At 42.3% G+C, this 16,283-nt stretch overlaps 1 protein-coding gene across 4 annotated transcripts in view; it reads left to right on the top strand.

The window, feature by feature from the left end:
- Positions 1 to 6,899, top strand: part of BAZ2A (bromodomain adjacent to zinc finger domain 2A) — an 84,836-nt gene extending 77,937 nt beyond the window's left edge. For 3 of the 4 annotated variants that reach the window (XM_083169237.1, XM_083169238.1, XM_083169240.1), the window contains exons 24-29: positions 438 to 715; positions 838 to 970; positions 1,074 to 1,220; positions 3,508 to 3,713; positions 5,083 to 5,226; positions 5,872 to 6,899. In XM_083169237.1, the coding sequence (XP_083025363.1) occupies positions 438 to 715; positions 838 to 970; positions 1,074 to 1,220; positions 3,508 to 3,713; positions 5,083 to 5,226; positions 5,872 to 6,040 (1,077 nt within the window). In that variant the 3' untranslated portion in view covers positions 6,041 to 6,899. The remainder of the gene's footprint in view (positions 1 to 437; positions 716 to 837; positions 971 to 1,073; positions 1,221 to 3,507; positions 3,714 to 5,082; positions 5,227 to 5,871) is intronic. The other variant, XM_083169239.1, reaches the window with a different exon arrangement.
- The last annotated feature ends 9,384 nt before the right edge of the window (positions 6,900 to 16,283 follow it).

The following is a 16,283-nucleotide window of genomic DNA, read 5'->3' as shown; positions in this document are numbered from 1 at the left end:
GCCTAGGTTGTTTTAGCAGGATGCTGCAAAACAGGTTTTGCCCTTTAAAAATCGGGCAGGGTGCGAAACCCCGCTAAAACAGCCTGGCGTGAACACTTAATTATTGCGCTGTATATTTGAACTCTAACTACAAAAGTAAGTACAACATTATTATAAAAACTATTGAAGCTGTAAATTGACTTTAAACAGATCAAGTAATAACGATTGAAGTAGTCTGCTTAGTGAGTATGTAGGCATGTGCTACTTTTTTATTGTATTTAGAATAAAAATGAAAGGACAAGTTATCGTAGCACATGTTTGGCCAAACCCTCACCTCAACTGACATCTAGTATGACTTCCTCCAGATGCCTTCTGAGGCCCGTACATGCTGGGGATTGGCACCTGCACTTTGTACTGCGCTAGCTTTCATGATTTCTAAATTTCCACATATTCTGCAGGGCTGGACCCCTCCTAGCTTAGACTCTGTTCGAAGTGACCTAAAGTACTTTGAGCACCAGCTGGATGCAGCAGATGATATATTTACGAAAGTGAAAAAAGAAGATGGGCAACTCCACAGAGAGCCCGGTAACCCATTGGACATTGCTGTGCTGCGGCTCCTGGAACTGGAGCAGAACGTGGAGAGGAGATACCTGAAGGAGCCACTGTGGACACTGAGTGAGGTGCAGCATGAGAAGATTGTGACCACTAACCCTGAGACACTGTGCACCACTGAGATGTAAGCGCAGGAACTGTTTGTTCTCATTTTGTACAGGCCTTTGAAGTCTGCATCAATTATTTTCATATAGTCTGTGCATAAATCATTGTTGATCTGTACAACTTCCTCTCCATCTGTGACAGACAGTACAGCATCACTTCTCGTCTACGTTTGTGGCGCCAAACGGTGGAGAGATGCCGCAGCGCTGCTCAACTGTCCCTCTGTCTGCAACAACTGGAGAAGTCCTTTGCCTGGGAGCGTTCCGTTAATAAAGTGGTATGTGCGAGCATTACTGGTGATCTCATCGTCCTTCTTCACAAGCGCTATATTTCACATGTGCAAAATATTTTTTTAATTAATTGGGTCCTTAATGTTCCAGACTTGCATATATTGTCGAAAAGGTGACAATGATGAGCAGTTGCTGCTTTGTGATAGTTGTGATCGTGGTTGCCACACTTACTGCCATCGGCCTCGAATGACAGAGATCCCAGAAGGGGACTGGTTTTGCCCCAGTTGTGTGTCTCTGGTAAGTGGGATTTAGAAGAGATTGGGTTTGAGCATTTGATTTTTCGGATCTATATGGCATTTTTGCTTGTAGGATCACCTTTGTTTTGATTATTTTAATTTCCTTTGAACTTCCCGATCTCCTGTTCAAATCATTAAATAATGTCTTATAAGGTTATTGAAATAACCTTATTTTTCAGAAAGGGGCGTATTCAATCCCCCGCCGCTATTCCGATGAGGGAAATAGCGGCAGGGCCCTATTCAATGCTGTCTGCCCCCGACAGCATTGAACAGGGATCCCGGCAGAAAGGGACGGACTTTACAAGCAATCAGGCCCATTCTGCCGGGCATTGCTCAACGATTTCCGTCCGTATCTTGCAGCCACGCCCCCTTTTTGAATCCCGTCTGCCGAGCTGACATTGTGCCGGCCGAGAACGGGCCCAACAGTTGTGACCCCATATTGAATACCCCCAAAGACTGCATTAATCACAATTACAATTTACTTTTACAGATGTGTCCTCATACACAGTTGCTCAGGTAACGCCCATTAGCCCCTTTCCATAAGGTTTGCCCAAATGAAAAGGAGACTATGGTTGTATGTAAAGAATATTTTAATTAATTACAGTTCATGTTTCACATTACAACTACACCCTATTGCCATTGAAGCACTGATCCCAGCACGTAGGAAGGGAGTGGATGGCTTCAGTGTAGAACTCCTGGGTTGCTGACGGATCCAGTTTTCCGCGGTGTCCTGCATGCTCTTGTCACAGGTGAACCGTTGACCTTTCAGTGTCTTTTTTTAAAGGGGCGAAGATATGGGAGTCACACGGGGAGATATCGGGGCTGTATGGAGGAAATCTCTGGACCTCCCATCAGAAATGTTGCCAGTAGGTCGAGGGTCCTATTGGCCACATGTGGCCTAGCATTGTCTTGGAGCAGCACTATCACTTTCAAGAGCTTGCCTCTACGCTTGTTTCTCATGGCCTGTTTCAGCGTAACTGAAGCATGCTCGCCTTCTGCGCTCTTTGCACTGATCTGGGGGAGTCCATCATGTATCCGACAGCACAAAACAACTTTCCAGGAATTATGAAACGGAGGAGAAGTCGTTCAGTACACATGGGCAACTGGAAAAACCATCACGCAATCTACCAGCACACATATTAACCCACTGTTATTAGATACAACACCCTACAGCCAAAGTCTCCTTTTCATTTGTGTACACCTTATAGATGCCAGCTTCCATGCGACTGTTTTCCTTGCTCAAAATTTGCATCATATTTGTATAAATAAATATAGGGGGGGGGGGGTGGTGGGTGTCAAAATGACATTGCTAGCTAAAGCTGCCCATACACATCCCGATCCTGGCGTGCATTCTGGGCTAAAATAGCATTGCATCGTATCGCAAGTACAAAAAGTATGTGTGCAGCACATACTTTTTGTACTGCGCGATGAGATGCCGCGGGAGTGCGCATCACAAAGCACACATCGCGGCGCCGGAAGCGGTGTGTGTATGGGCACCTTTAGACTAATCAGTATATGACTGAACCTGAAAGAAGAGCTACAGTGCAGTAGCTGCGGCTAGTTAACACTTGTGCTTCATCTGTGACTTTGTCCGCATTTAAGACTAATCCCTGTACGCTTAGAGTAGCAGCTCCATATCTCTTGTGCACTTTGCGCTTATTCTACGAAGCAAATCAGATGTAAAATGTAAAGAAAAGGTGACCTTCTGTTCCACAGTACAGTGCGATATTGATTACATGCATGCACACGTTTTGGGATTTGGACCTCAAAATAAAATAATTTTAGCAAAAACTAAAAATCATATAGCATTTAACGGACAGGAAATGATCAAACCAGGCAAATTGGAGTGATAGCACCCTTATCTCACTAGCACTGGAAGTTATGTGCTAGGAAAAATATATATATATATACATCTATAGATGTAGCCACGCTCATTGTAGCTGTGATATGGCCTGAAGCGCCATGCTGCGCCGTGCATATATATATATATATATATCTGTATTTCCTAGTCCTCACAACATATGGTTCAGTCCTGAGAGGAAGCAAATTGAGTGACGTTTCCCTTACCAATTAATTACAGTGGGTTAATTTAGTGCACTTTCCTCCACTGCTACATATAAACTGGTCTTCCTAAATGACCCCTATTGCATCTTTGCTATACAGATTCTGAAACCACTTTCTTCTGACATTTCTGTGTTCATTGATTACATAGTATGCTTTACACCCTATTTTGCTTCCTCACTGTTCTGGTTGTAAGTTGGAGCTTATGTGATCTATGTTCTTTGCAGCAAGGAGAAAGCGAGTACCTGAGACCCAGTGGCTCTTCAAGACGAGCCAAAAAGAGTGTACAGCGATATCAGGATGACAGTCCCTTAAAACAGTCACGACGGAAAGAACCGACGCCCGTGTGCCAGCAATCTCTGTCGGAGATATCGCTTGCAAAGCGGCGGCGAATCACCACCAGGAGCCAGTGTCCTGACCTAACGTTCTGCGAGTAAGTGATTGACGGATGACTTCATTTAATTTTTCATGATTCAGTATTGTCTGCATCATCAGTTGGTTAATGAGAGAACATTGATACCGTATATACTCGAGTATAAGCCGACTTTTTCAGCACATTTTTTATGCTGAAAAAGCACCTCCTCGGCTTATACTAGGGTGAATACGGTAACTGTAGATTAGACTGTGAGGAAGTGGTTCCAGGCCTATTGCTCCTTCCCACAGCCCTATTCCCCTCTAACTGCGCTGTACCTGCTCAATCGGATAGCCAGATGTCCCCTGAGCATAGCGCTGTGCATTGCGGACCCGGTGGACAGTTTTTTTCCGCTTGCGGCCTACCATGACTGGTAAGCCGGAGTCTAAATTTCAGAGCCAGGCCGGGAATCGGCCATGACGAAAATCGCAGACTTTTACAGCCGGAGCTGCACCTACTGACCCTGGGCCTTGAGGGTCTGACTACCCTGCTAAGGTTTACCTGGTGCCTGGATCCCTGTACACGCTGCTGGGCACTGGAGAGAGGTGAGGCATTGTGGAGGACTTGCTTCCTTCACAGTGACAGCAGCCATCTTTGGATCAATCACTTTCTCCTCACTGTTAACCCCTCTATCATGGGTCCCACAACTTAAACCTCCCCTTAGTGTCAGTGTGTGTGTGTGTGTCAGTGTGCCCCTAGACCCTGTACAGCGTGTGTGTGTCAGTGTGCCTCTATACTCTGTACAGTGTGTGTCAGTGTGCCCCTAGACCCTGTACAGTGTTTGTGTGACAGTGTGCCTCTATACTCTGTACAGTGTGTGTGTGTCAGTGTGCCCCTAGACCAGGGCTGGGCAATTGCGGCCCTCCAGATGTTGATGAACTACACATCCCAGGATTCTTTGCATTAGTTTTGCTATGTGGCCATGCTGAAACTGATGCAAGGCATGCTGGGATGTGTAGTTCATCAACATCTGGAGGGCCGCAATTGCCCAGCCCTGCCCTAGACCCTGTACAGTGTGTGTGTCAGTGTGCCCCTAGACCCTGTGCATTTTCCACCCTAGGCTTATACTCGAGTCAATAAGTTTTCCCATATTTTTGTGGCAAAATTAGGTGCCTCGGCTTATATTCGGGTCGACTTATACTCGAGTATATACGGTAAAATGGTACAGAAAGGCTTTATATGTATATGAGTATTGTGTTGCCGTCAGGTCGGGGAATCAGACATTGCGGCTGGTGTTGTATGGAGGCTATTACTTTGATAAGCCACTTCCTCTGTAGAACCGTTCAACATTTAAGTTATAGGAACGCCTTTTTTTTTTTTTTTTTTCTTTAATTAATTTAACTTTGTAACTTTTAGTAAGAAAATCCTCAAACTTTCACCTGTATTCCAGAATCATCTTAATGGAGATGGAGTCACATGACGACGCATGGCCTTTTCTAGAACCCGTGAATCCGCGGCTTGTTCCTGGTTACAGGAAAATAATCAGGAACCCTATGGATTTTTCTACCATGCGGAATAAGTTGCTGAATGGAAGGTATGTTTCTGCAAGTAGATTTTAGAAAACAAATATTCTTGCTGCAAATAAGTAGTTCCTTCCTTATATCCGCTTGTCTTATGATAATGTGTAAAACCCAGAGATTAAGTCCTGGGTCAGTATGGGCTATATATTGACAGTTATATAAATATTTACTTGCCTTAAATCTGAAGGTGGTTTGTTACCTTAGTGCTGAATGGTTGGAGAAAGGTAAGTAGTGCACCCTTCTGAGATTGAACTGCAAATTGTCAAGTATTTGTCTAGATAAGACAATATAGAGCACAGACATGAAGTGCATTGGCTCCTGGGGAGCCAGCACTATTCCTTCTCCTCCAATCAGCAGCTGTTTTTGTGCTGCAGAGTAGAGCCACAAGGGTTACTTATGGTGAGTGACAGAGGCCCCAATTCTATGTCAACACTTATACACTGCTCAATGCAGTACACGGTGGACTCCATAAGTACCCTCCCACCATCTAAGTACTACTTTTGCAATTTAAAAAAAATCTGTTCTGGTTAATGCACAGGACTTTGACAGATTTGTGAGCTTTATATGTGAGAGACAAATCAGAAAATACGAATTCTGATGTAACACTTAAGCCAGCACATATATATAACCAATTCTATTTCCCTTCTTGTCATTTGTAGGTATTCCAGTTGTGAAGAATTTGCAGAAGATGCCGAGCTTGTGTTTAGCAATTGCCAGTTGTTTAATGAGGATGACTCTGTAGTAGGGAAGGCTGGCTTGGTCCTGAAAAAGTTCTTCGAAAGCCGATGGGAGGAGTTTAATCAAGAACGTCAAAACAACACATTTTGAGACCGGAGTTTATCGTTTTCCTAAATTAACATTATTTTTGCTTCACTGAAAACGGGTTCATCTCTCTTGCTGTCACTTCATCTTTCAATGTGCTGCACTCCACTTTGAGGGAAAATTATGGCAACAAAGAGGTTAATTTATGGTTATCCAGGACCCCCCCTTCCTTCCCCATTTCCCCGTGTGTCTGGATCCCTTGCATTCCCAGTTACAATGTCTCTGTAGCGTTCTCTAATATTGGGACAAAGGCACTCTTAAGTTCTACTGTATGTGTAAGTGGCCGGGCTGTGCGAGCCAGCATTCACACCTGTGTTACACAATACATAGCCAACTGAATGCAAGGACTATAGGAATTCCGGTCATGCAGACACGGCTAGTGAGTGTCCATCTGTACGTCTACTGAACTTACAGAACATCACTGAAATGTGCACATTTCCATGTGTTCCTACGTGTGCTATGAGCATAATGTATGAAATGCATATATTTACAAGTATAAGTTAATGAATACATACACACCAAATGGGCACAAAGTTACTGAATAATATACATTCTACTTCATTTGTACTACAAGACATCACGTTACACAGTTGTAACCTTGGCTCACTCCGTTCCTGTTCTTATAATTTAAGTTGATATATTGAACAGTGGGACATGTTTAATAGCAATAGAGAACTTGTACATTTTTGTTAGGTCCGTAGAGGAGTTGTCGAATAGATAGCATACCTTCCAATGTGTATGGTGTCATACGGCCAGTAATCTGGGCACTAGCCTGGACAGAACAATATTCCTGTGTGCTCTGAGCTCATTGGTTACCATTACTTGTTGTGTAAACCATTATTTGTATCCCTGTTCTTAGGCACTACCTCCCCCCCCATGCCAATGGCTTATTTACCTTTTATATTTTCTCCTCCCAAAAGGTACCATCTAAATTCTAGTATTGTACCTCTGGTCTGTATGGGCCATAAGCACTACAGGGTTCCCCGAGGATGTTTGCTACCAATTTATTCATTATCACTTGACTGTAGGCCAAGCGGTGGAGAATTGAGGCGGCTTCCTCCTTTCTGTACATTGTATATTTATTTATCACTGTCTCTGTTGTACAGGCCATTTGCTTGTGGTATTTAATATCTTCTCATTGTTTGTTGAAAGGTGTGTGTTTTTGGAAAACTTTTGAGAACCAACCTGTAATGACTATTAGTAGGTGCTAGAACAATTGACTTGTTACTGCTAAGGGTCTCCAGCATATAGACTTCTATTCAAAGGGTTCCGCGACCCTTCAGTTACATTACCCTTTGGCTGTCAAATGGTATCTGCTGTTACATATGATCCAACTGCTAATATTCTGCTCACGCCCTGCGGATTTTACAGGAATCACACAGCTAATGTAGGATTGAGGAATATACAGATTAGTGTGCACATACTTATGTTTGGTTTGTGTATTCTCTTTAGCTTCTGTTGGGATCATTGATCCTTACAGCTTCTTCAGTCCCCAATGCAATGACGTGTTTGTTATGCATGTGTACTCATACTAATGGTAAATGTGGATGTGGGAACAAGCATTAAGTGTAAAGAGAAAGGATTTTACATTATTTCGTCCCTTTTGCTTTTGGAAGCATTTACCATTAACATAAAGTTGTGTTCTAGTCTACAGCAGTCTCCTTAGATCTCCATTATAACAGAAGCGGTGCCAGCACTTCCATTCCTCTCCCGTGCTTAGTTCTGCCTATAAAATAATTCTCTTTAGGAACAGTCACATGTTGCAGCTGCAGTTTCAATTCAGGCATCAGACACTTCTGATGTATCTGTATTTGCACTTTACAAAGGCAATCCTTACCGGACATGAGCGAAATACCCTTTATAAAGCAAAGTCTTCATCCCTCCAGCCTCATAATTCAGTGATCCTACCAGTTATACCATACGGAGACATTTTGTCACCCTGCCTTGTGTCTTAGCACTGAGTAATAATACTGATTCCTCATCAGGTGACACTTCTTATTTACAGCAATATTAGATTTGCAGCAAGCTTGTTGCATTGTAAAGCAATAAACCGCAGTATCCTATGCACTCAGCCCAAGGAATTAGACAACAATAAACCCGAGGACTTTACACTGAATTTGTTTTGAATAGAAACTGAGCTCCAGTACAGGCAATTTGGCGTACTGCATAAATGACAGAACTGGGCAAGGACGGAGTGATTATATAAAAGCATTCTGGCACTGCAGTGAAAAACAAAATGATATATTTTTTTATTCTGGATGAGTTGTTTTTATTTTAGTATTCGGTAGAGAGCAGGCTTTAGATTGAGTTTATAAGATGCATAGATATTTATTTGATTTAATAACTGCACTGTATCTTCTTGGTAAAGTATGCCAGTTGCCAGGTTTCCAAGCCTCTGGTCTTGCTGCACAGTTCCTTGTGCACTACATAATACCCAAGATTGGGGAAAAGAAAGAGGCAGTTGGCTGTGCGCCAACTCGTACAGATTGATAGACTGGACCAAATGTAATAGGGTGAGAGTTTCAGAAAGTGAGAGATTTTGGGAGCGTTTTCCCATGTTTTTTAAAGCAGCAATCAATTACACTGCAAAACCAGGTTGATTTTGCCATTTAATTGATTGCCGCTTTAAAAAACATGGGAAAACTCTCCCAAAATTTCTCTTTCTGAAACTCTCACCCTATTACATTTGGCCCATCGTGCTCATTCCTGACCTCACTTCCTCTGGAGGCCCCAGGATGCACACTCAATAAAGGTTCTCTCCCAGGGGAATGGGAATTCAGGGAACCCTTTTTTTATTGTTATTGCATAGTGCCCATGTATAGTGCTAGAGGGTCTGGTGACTGGACTGCTTTACGCATTGTTGGCAATTCTGTTTCTGTCTGGTTTTTTATGAATTCTATTAATGAATGCAAGACTGGTTGAGTGAATATATATGCTCAAATAACACTTGGGGTCGGTTAAGCTTCCTTTTGGGGTAAGGTTAATTTAAGTTTTCTTTGTGTATTTTATTCCCAAATGCAATTAACTGGGATAACATAAAGCTCTGATTGGCAATTTTAACCATTTTGAAGCTCACACTGTAAATAGTCACCGATTCTTGGATTTAATGTTACCATTTGCATAGTTTTCTTGTAGAGCCACTTTTATCCTACATATACAGTATACTTCTGCATTGAGCCTTTTTAAGATTTTTATTTTCTTTTGTGAGACGCAATGCATTGGGTTTACTTATTCCATGCCACCTATGACCATAGTGAAGTTGGGTGGGACAGAAGCTTGCATTCCATATACTGGTATTGTGACCTTAAAATGAACCACTCTAATATACAGCACTATTCATAACCATTTACTAGAAATTAGTGACATCATGGCTTTGTGCTTCAATGATGTCACTGGTCCCTAGATAATTGATGAGTTGCAGTTATCATAATACTGGTTCATGCCTCCACTGTTGCCAAGTGACTGGTACACTTGGACAGTTGGCCACATCCTGTAGCTTTCATTATATCATAATTCGCCTTCATAATAATTTTCATTTATCAGCGTGTAAAGCCCGAAATGAACAGCCACAGTATAAAAAAGGAAAAGTTTATTTCAGTTAGTTCACATCCCACCAACCCACTTAGTGCTTAGTGTCTGTTAGGCACTTACATACAATAACCTATTTGTAAAGGCCTCAACATTTCAGTTCTGTGTGTTACAATAATTTTTAGCATATTAAGGGTTTATTTAAAAACTGTTTTATTTAAATTAAAGATATGTCACTTCCATGAAATTTATTCAGAAATATCCTCAACCACATTAAACAGGACAGGAAAAACACAGGTTTAGTCTTTGCTACACTGAATGAGAGCATGAGTGCAAGTTTTTCTGTTCGTGCCTTTGGCATCTTTGAGATTTACTTTCTGATTCTAGGTTAGTGCAGAAGCTCAAACATGCCTTGGGCAGGCTAGAAGACTCCCCCACCAGCTCTCACATTCTCTTATATTATTTTTTATATATATGTAACCAAACTGTGTTATAGTGACTTTTGATAAATGTACAGTTTTTTCTGTGAATTTAAATTTATTCCTTTCTATATTTTTAGGACCAATCTCGTTTTTAATAAATGGAAAACAAACAAAAAAAAAATATTAGAGATTGACGTTGTTGCTGTACTGTGCCCTTTAGCAGCTAAGATATAAATAAAACAATGAGTGATAGAAATGTCAGTTGTCTTTTTTATTTAAAGCACAACTATTTGTTGTGTGAGGAATGCTTTATCATAGCTATCTATAACCATTCGGGTTGTAGAAGGAAGGCATTGTAATAGTCACTGAATGTATTATGAAGTAGCATTTAAATGGATACATAACGGCTTGTGGGTTTTTTGGAATACCATGGGGTAATACCCGGCAGGCATGTCCAAACTATGGCCCTCCAGCTGTTGTGAAACTACAAGTCCCATCATGCCATGCAACAGTTTTGCTATTAGGGAATGCTGAAACTATGGCAAGGCATGCTGGGATGTGTAGTTTCAAAATATCTGGAGGGCCGCAGTTTGGATGACTGGGGTAAGGTATCACGCCTGAAGTTGCCTGTAAGAAATACGTTTCTTCCTATCATTTTATAGAACATATTTGATAAATACTCACTGTAAGCTGATTGGTGGCTATGGGCATCTTGTCCACTATTTAGAAGGCTTGCTACAGCGCCCATATAGTGTTTGAATGTTTCTGTAAAGTTAATGATTAACAGAGGACACAGTGAAGGTTTGGACATCACAGATGTTTTATATTTATTGATCACTTATTTCTGCTTACTGCATACAGAACCAGGGCTGTCCAATGTGTTCCCAAAAGGGATGGCAAGCACACCCTGAACCCACACATGTGAATTGTCTGCCTTTTACCATTTTAAGAAAAATGAAGTGAAGCCAACATATATTATATAATGAAGTAATTCATATTTGGAATAAGCTTTATTGCACAGGCATGGGCTTTCCCATGCAAGCTTCCACCAATCAGCTGCTTTGGGATGCTGTCAATGTACCCGGTGTTCTCCTTCATCCAGCAGGGGGCACTGGAATTATACTGTACAGTGGGTATAGATGTACAGTAACTGTGAGCTGGCACTTAATAATTTTCAGTAGTGTGCAGCGCCTCCCCCCCCCCCCCCTTTTTGTTTTATAGACCAATTGTATTGAAAAGATGACAAATATGAAGGTATCCACACAAAGAGGCCTGCGTTTTAATCTTTATATTTATGTTTATAAAGATAACTCATAGAGAAAAAACAGCATAAAAAACCTGAAGAAATATTGCAATGCTTAACTACTTTATCATTATGAAAGCCTGAATGCTATCTTACGCAGAAGAAAGCATTTTGTGATGTCATCTAGTTTTATTATATTAAGAAACTAGAAACTTAAGAAAAATACAAAAATGTCTTTAAACATTGAACACTAGGAAGAGAAGAAAAGTGCAAAGAGGGGTAAGGGGAGGGGGCATAGCCCAACTGGTCAGATCCGCCCACTCAGTTTGTGTAGGTAAAATAGGGAAAAGGATATTGTAATCGTAATTTTTCCTAGGAAAAGGCAGGCGGGACTTTAAAATAGGAGGAATTTGGCAGAGGAGTTTTTTAATATACTGGTAATATATTCCATCACATGGATGTGCCAGATTTTAGAGATAATCTCGTATTTTTTTTATGAGCTCAGAGGATCTCCAACGAGCTGCTGTGCTACATCAAGCTGCAAGAGCCATATGGGTGAACAATTTGTTCTGGTATCTAGAGGCTTTGGGGATGTTCATAGAGAGGAGGAAGAATTTGGCTTTAAAGGGGATTTGGATAGAAAAAATTGAGTTGGCAAAAGCCGCAAATTCTTTCCAAAAGGCAATTAATAGAGGGCAGGTCCACCATATGTGTAGGAATGTGCCATCCATTCTGTCACAGCTCCAACATAAAATGAATGCTGACGTCTCCCCTTTATTAAGCCTGACAGGGACGTAATTCCAACTATAAAATAGTTTGTATGTATTCTCCTTTAGTCTAACACAGATAGAGCCACATTCCCCTAGATTTCAGACCAGTCTTCATCATCAAATGTGTCCTCCAGGTCCGACTCCCATGCTTTTTCATGAGGGTCTTTGACATTTATAGATTGGGGCAGTAAAAAGGAGTATAGCCTGGAAACAAGCCCCTTAGTAGAAGCCACATTAACTACCATATTTTCTATAGAGGATAGAGGTCTAGCACTAAGTTGTGATTTAACTGATGATGATTTTTTCTGAAAATCTGCAGAAGTCAGAAAGGAGGAATCTTGTTTGATCTCATTAAGCAGAGAGATTCCACTATCGCCAACTACCAAAGTTAGCGGAAGAGCACCCAGGACGAAAGCATGGATTGTCAGAGTGGAATCAGAGGGCTCGTGTGTGGGGCTAGGTTATGCCACCTATTGGCCATGTCCCAAACATCTAAAGCATGAGATATTATCAGATGACTGGCAACAATTCTAGGACGAGCTGACCTAGGTAACCCTAACCAGGAGGAAACAGATGACAGCGTGAGAGCCTGAGATTCTATAGCGACCCAAATTCGTTCTGAGCTAGGTTTGTTCCAAAGTAAGCATTGTGCTATCTTTGCTGACATATAATAGGATTTGAAGTTTGGGACCGGGGGGGGGATCTTAGAATGCACACCCGATTTACATGAGGTGCTATCATGCTGGGTCTTGTAGTTCTGCAAAGAAAGACATGTGGTGCAGATGCACACTCCATATTATTAATCAAATTCAATCAATAATAGAGGTTCTTGGTATATTCATTGGCCAAGAAATATTTGCCCACCAACCAGCTTCACGGTAACCTCATTTCTGGTGGGTCCCTAATACTAAGAATCTGGGGCGCGGAACCCCAAAAAGGCCAGTATAAGCCAGTCACCCCAGGGCAGCACACAAGTGAAAAACTAAGCTATAAATGTGTGTTAATAAGAAAGAAGCAGGAGCTAGAGGTTAAAAAGTGTAGTGCTAGGAAGTATAATATTAGTGAAAATAAATAGTGCTAAATAAATGTTAGGGTGTGCCACCCCGAAAGCAACTCAGTTACACCAACCCAAGGGGAGCCGCGCCCCAAATCCATCTCCAAGACTAGCAATTAGTGTAAATTTTTAGGTCTTACCTTCATTGTGCCCTCAGTTTGCAGTCTGTGGCTACCAGGGACCAAACTGGTGAACTAATGTTCAGATCAGGTGGGCGGGGTGCTACTCTAAGTTGAAGGAGTCCCAACCTTCAGGTGTACAGGTGTACACAATGTTAGCTTAGGGGGGGGGATCTTAGAATGCACACCCGATTTACATGAGGTGCTATCATGCTGGGACTTGTAGTTCTGCAAAGAAAGACATGTGGTGCAGATGCACACTCCATATTATTAATCAAATTCAATCAATAATAGAGGTTCTTGGTATATTCATTGGCCAAGAAATATTTGCCCACCAACCAGCTTCACGGTAACCTCAAGTTTGGGACCCCAAGACCGCCCATGGAAGAGTGTTTCTAAAGTACCAAACGCCCCCCCCTTTGGGTTTCTTTCTGGCCCAAATAAATGTCATAATACTCTGTTGAAGCATTTTAAATACACAGGGAGGCACACGGACAGGCAGTGTTTGAAACCAGTAAAGTATTCTGGGTAACAGGTTAATTTTGTTAGCATTGATGCGGCCTATCAAAAGATATGTGGTAACCTCCCCAGTCTCCAAGTTCTTTCTGGAATTGAGCTAGTGGTCTGTAATAGTTAATATTATAGAGTTGCCCATAGGTTTTAGTAATAGACACTAAATAGGAAGGGTGTTGTCTGTTCCGGTGTAGTTTACCCCAGAGAATCTTTTATATGTAAAAATCAAGGACCTCAGTTTTTTGTGTATTTATTTTATAACCTGATACACATCCAAACTCCTCAATCTCTCTAAATAAATGGGGAACAGAATACGATGGATCTGATATAGGGCCTTATTCTGGTCGATGCGTAATTTTCCGAATTCTTTCGGATGGCGTTTTTTAGCCATCTGCGCATGCGTGGGCAACGCTATGCGCATGTGCCACGCAAGGTCTCCGTACTCGTTCTCACTAATACAGAAATGTGCACCGCATTCACTCGGGTAATATGGGCGTCATTCGGAAGTACACAGGGGCGTAGTTTCAAAGTGGGCTAAACTGGGCGTAAACATGGGCGTACACGAGGGAGTGCACTAATTCTGGTAGGCGTGCATTCGGACAGCACACCGACTGCACACGAACAAAAAGGCAGGAAATATGCGGTCTTCATAAGCAAGTATTGCTTTGCGGACACCACTCGGTCATGCACTAGGCATTCGGAACGCCCAATCAGTACGGGCGCACCTGAACCAATGTCAGCTGAACACAATACAATCCACTCCTTTACTCATTACTCATTAATTACTCTGTCATTGCTTCAATTGGAACCATTGCAGCTTAAATGGACCATTACAAAACACACAAATATATGCTCAAAGCACGGCTGCTTTTTTTAAACACATTTACACTGCAAGCAATGGACAGAACTTGCTTTCACTAATAATGGGGTGTTTTTTCACTGCGCTGGAGTGGGGTAAAAAAAGCAGCTCAATAGATTCTAGCAGGTAAATTTAGTTTTGGGGATGAGCGCTAATTAAAATTAAAAGAATAGATATTAAAGATAAAGGAAAGAAAAGTAGGTTAAGAAAAACACCTGAAAAATAAAACTTGGTTAGAAATAATGTTTACAGATCCTCTGAGCTAATGTGGAAAGTCCGTGGAGTGTGCAATCTAACTTTCCCTACCTCTATTGCCAGGATGGAGCGTGGCGGGTTAGGAGGTCCGTGCGCTGCTGCCGGTGGATGCGCCGCATGTCCTTTCCTTTCTTCCGAGAGCTCCGGTGCCAGGACTGGGTTTGGAGAGTTGGGAGATGTGCGTGCTCAGGTGGATGGAAATGCTGCATGCCTCTTCTCAGCTCCCTTCAGTCCGTTCGGACTGACAGCGCACGGACCTCCTAACCCGCCACGCTCCATCCCGGCAATAGAGGTAGGGAAAGTTAGATTGCACACTCCACGGACTTTCCACATTAGCTCAGAGGAGCTGTAAACATTATTTCTAACCAAGTTTTATTTTTCAGGTGTTTTTCTTAACCTACTTTTCTTTCCTTTATCTTTAATATCTATTCTTTTAATTTTACTTAGCGGTACTTATGTAATATCTGGGCTCCCGTTTTTCTTATGAGACCGCATCCCCTCGCGGGGCTCGCTGCGCTCGCCACGCTTCGGGCACGGTGGCTCGCTGCGCTCGCCACACTATATAAAATCAACTCCATGCGTAGTTGGATAGTAGGGGTATGAAAAAATGGGGTGCATTTAACATGGGAGTCCAGATAATACATAAGTACCTAATTAGCGCTCATCCCCAAAACTAAATTTACTTGCTATCACTAATATAAATATATATGTCACTTTTTCATTCACCAATAACAGCACACATTTGGGGATAAAACGAAAAATTTATTCCAGGAATATTTAAAACATAACATTTTTAAAGCATGTTCTTTGGCACATGCCAAAAATTTAAGTTACCATAACAGGAATTTTGTAACGAAATAAAAAAATAAAAAAATGTATTGTTTGCATACATATCCACAGCAGAATCATTAGGAACACATCAGGTGGCTTCACAACAAAAGTATAGCACCAACACTTCAAGTACAGCAGACGGTAATGGTAGCCGAAAGAGGGCAACAGGGGAACCAAACAAGACATTCGAACTGAGGGCAAATGTGGGTACCCTGTGCACGGGATTGGGTTGCACACAGGAAGCTGACACACACAGCTAAATGAAAGATTTGGGAAGACATAAGGGTGGAGATTAATGCGGACACAAGTTCATTTGCGGGCCACGTTGGGATGGTGGGGCAGGTGGAGCAGATGCTGTTGAAGGGGGGGATGGTGTTCCCCTTCTGCCAGCAGGGAGTGCTGGTGTTGGAAATGCACCAGAAACGACTGACAATAGGGCCCTATTGGTGGTAACTAGCTCCACCATAAGCTCATTATGGTGGAGGAGGAGGATATTTTGGCGCAGGGCTTGATCTGCCAGCACCTGCAGGCTGGCAGCTATGGCCTGCTGGGTGCCAGCCATGGCCTGCTGGGTGTCAGCAGTTGTCTGCTGGCTCCCAGCAATTGCCTGCTGGCTCCCAGCTATTGCCTGCTGGGTGCTGACTATACCCTGCAT

This window comes from Crinia signifera, chromosome 2, assembly GCF_055691185.1.
Source record: "Crinia signifera chromosome 2, ASM5569118v1, whole genome shotgun sequence".
Taxonomy (NCBI): Eukaryota; Metazoa; Chordata; class Amphibia; order Anura; family Myobatrachidae; genus Crinia; species Crinia signifera.
Note: the sequence above shows the minus strand (reverse complement) of the source record. Positions and strands in the feature narration are given on the sequence as shown.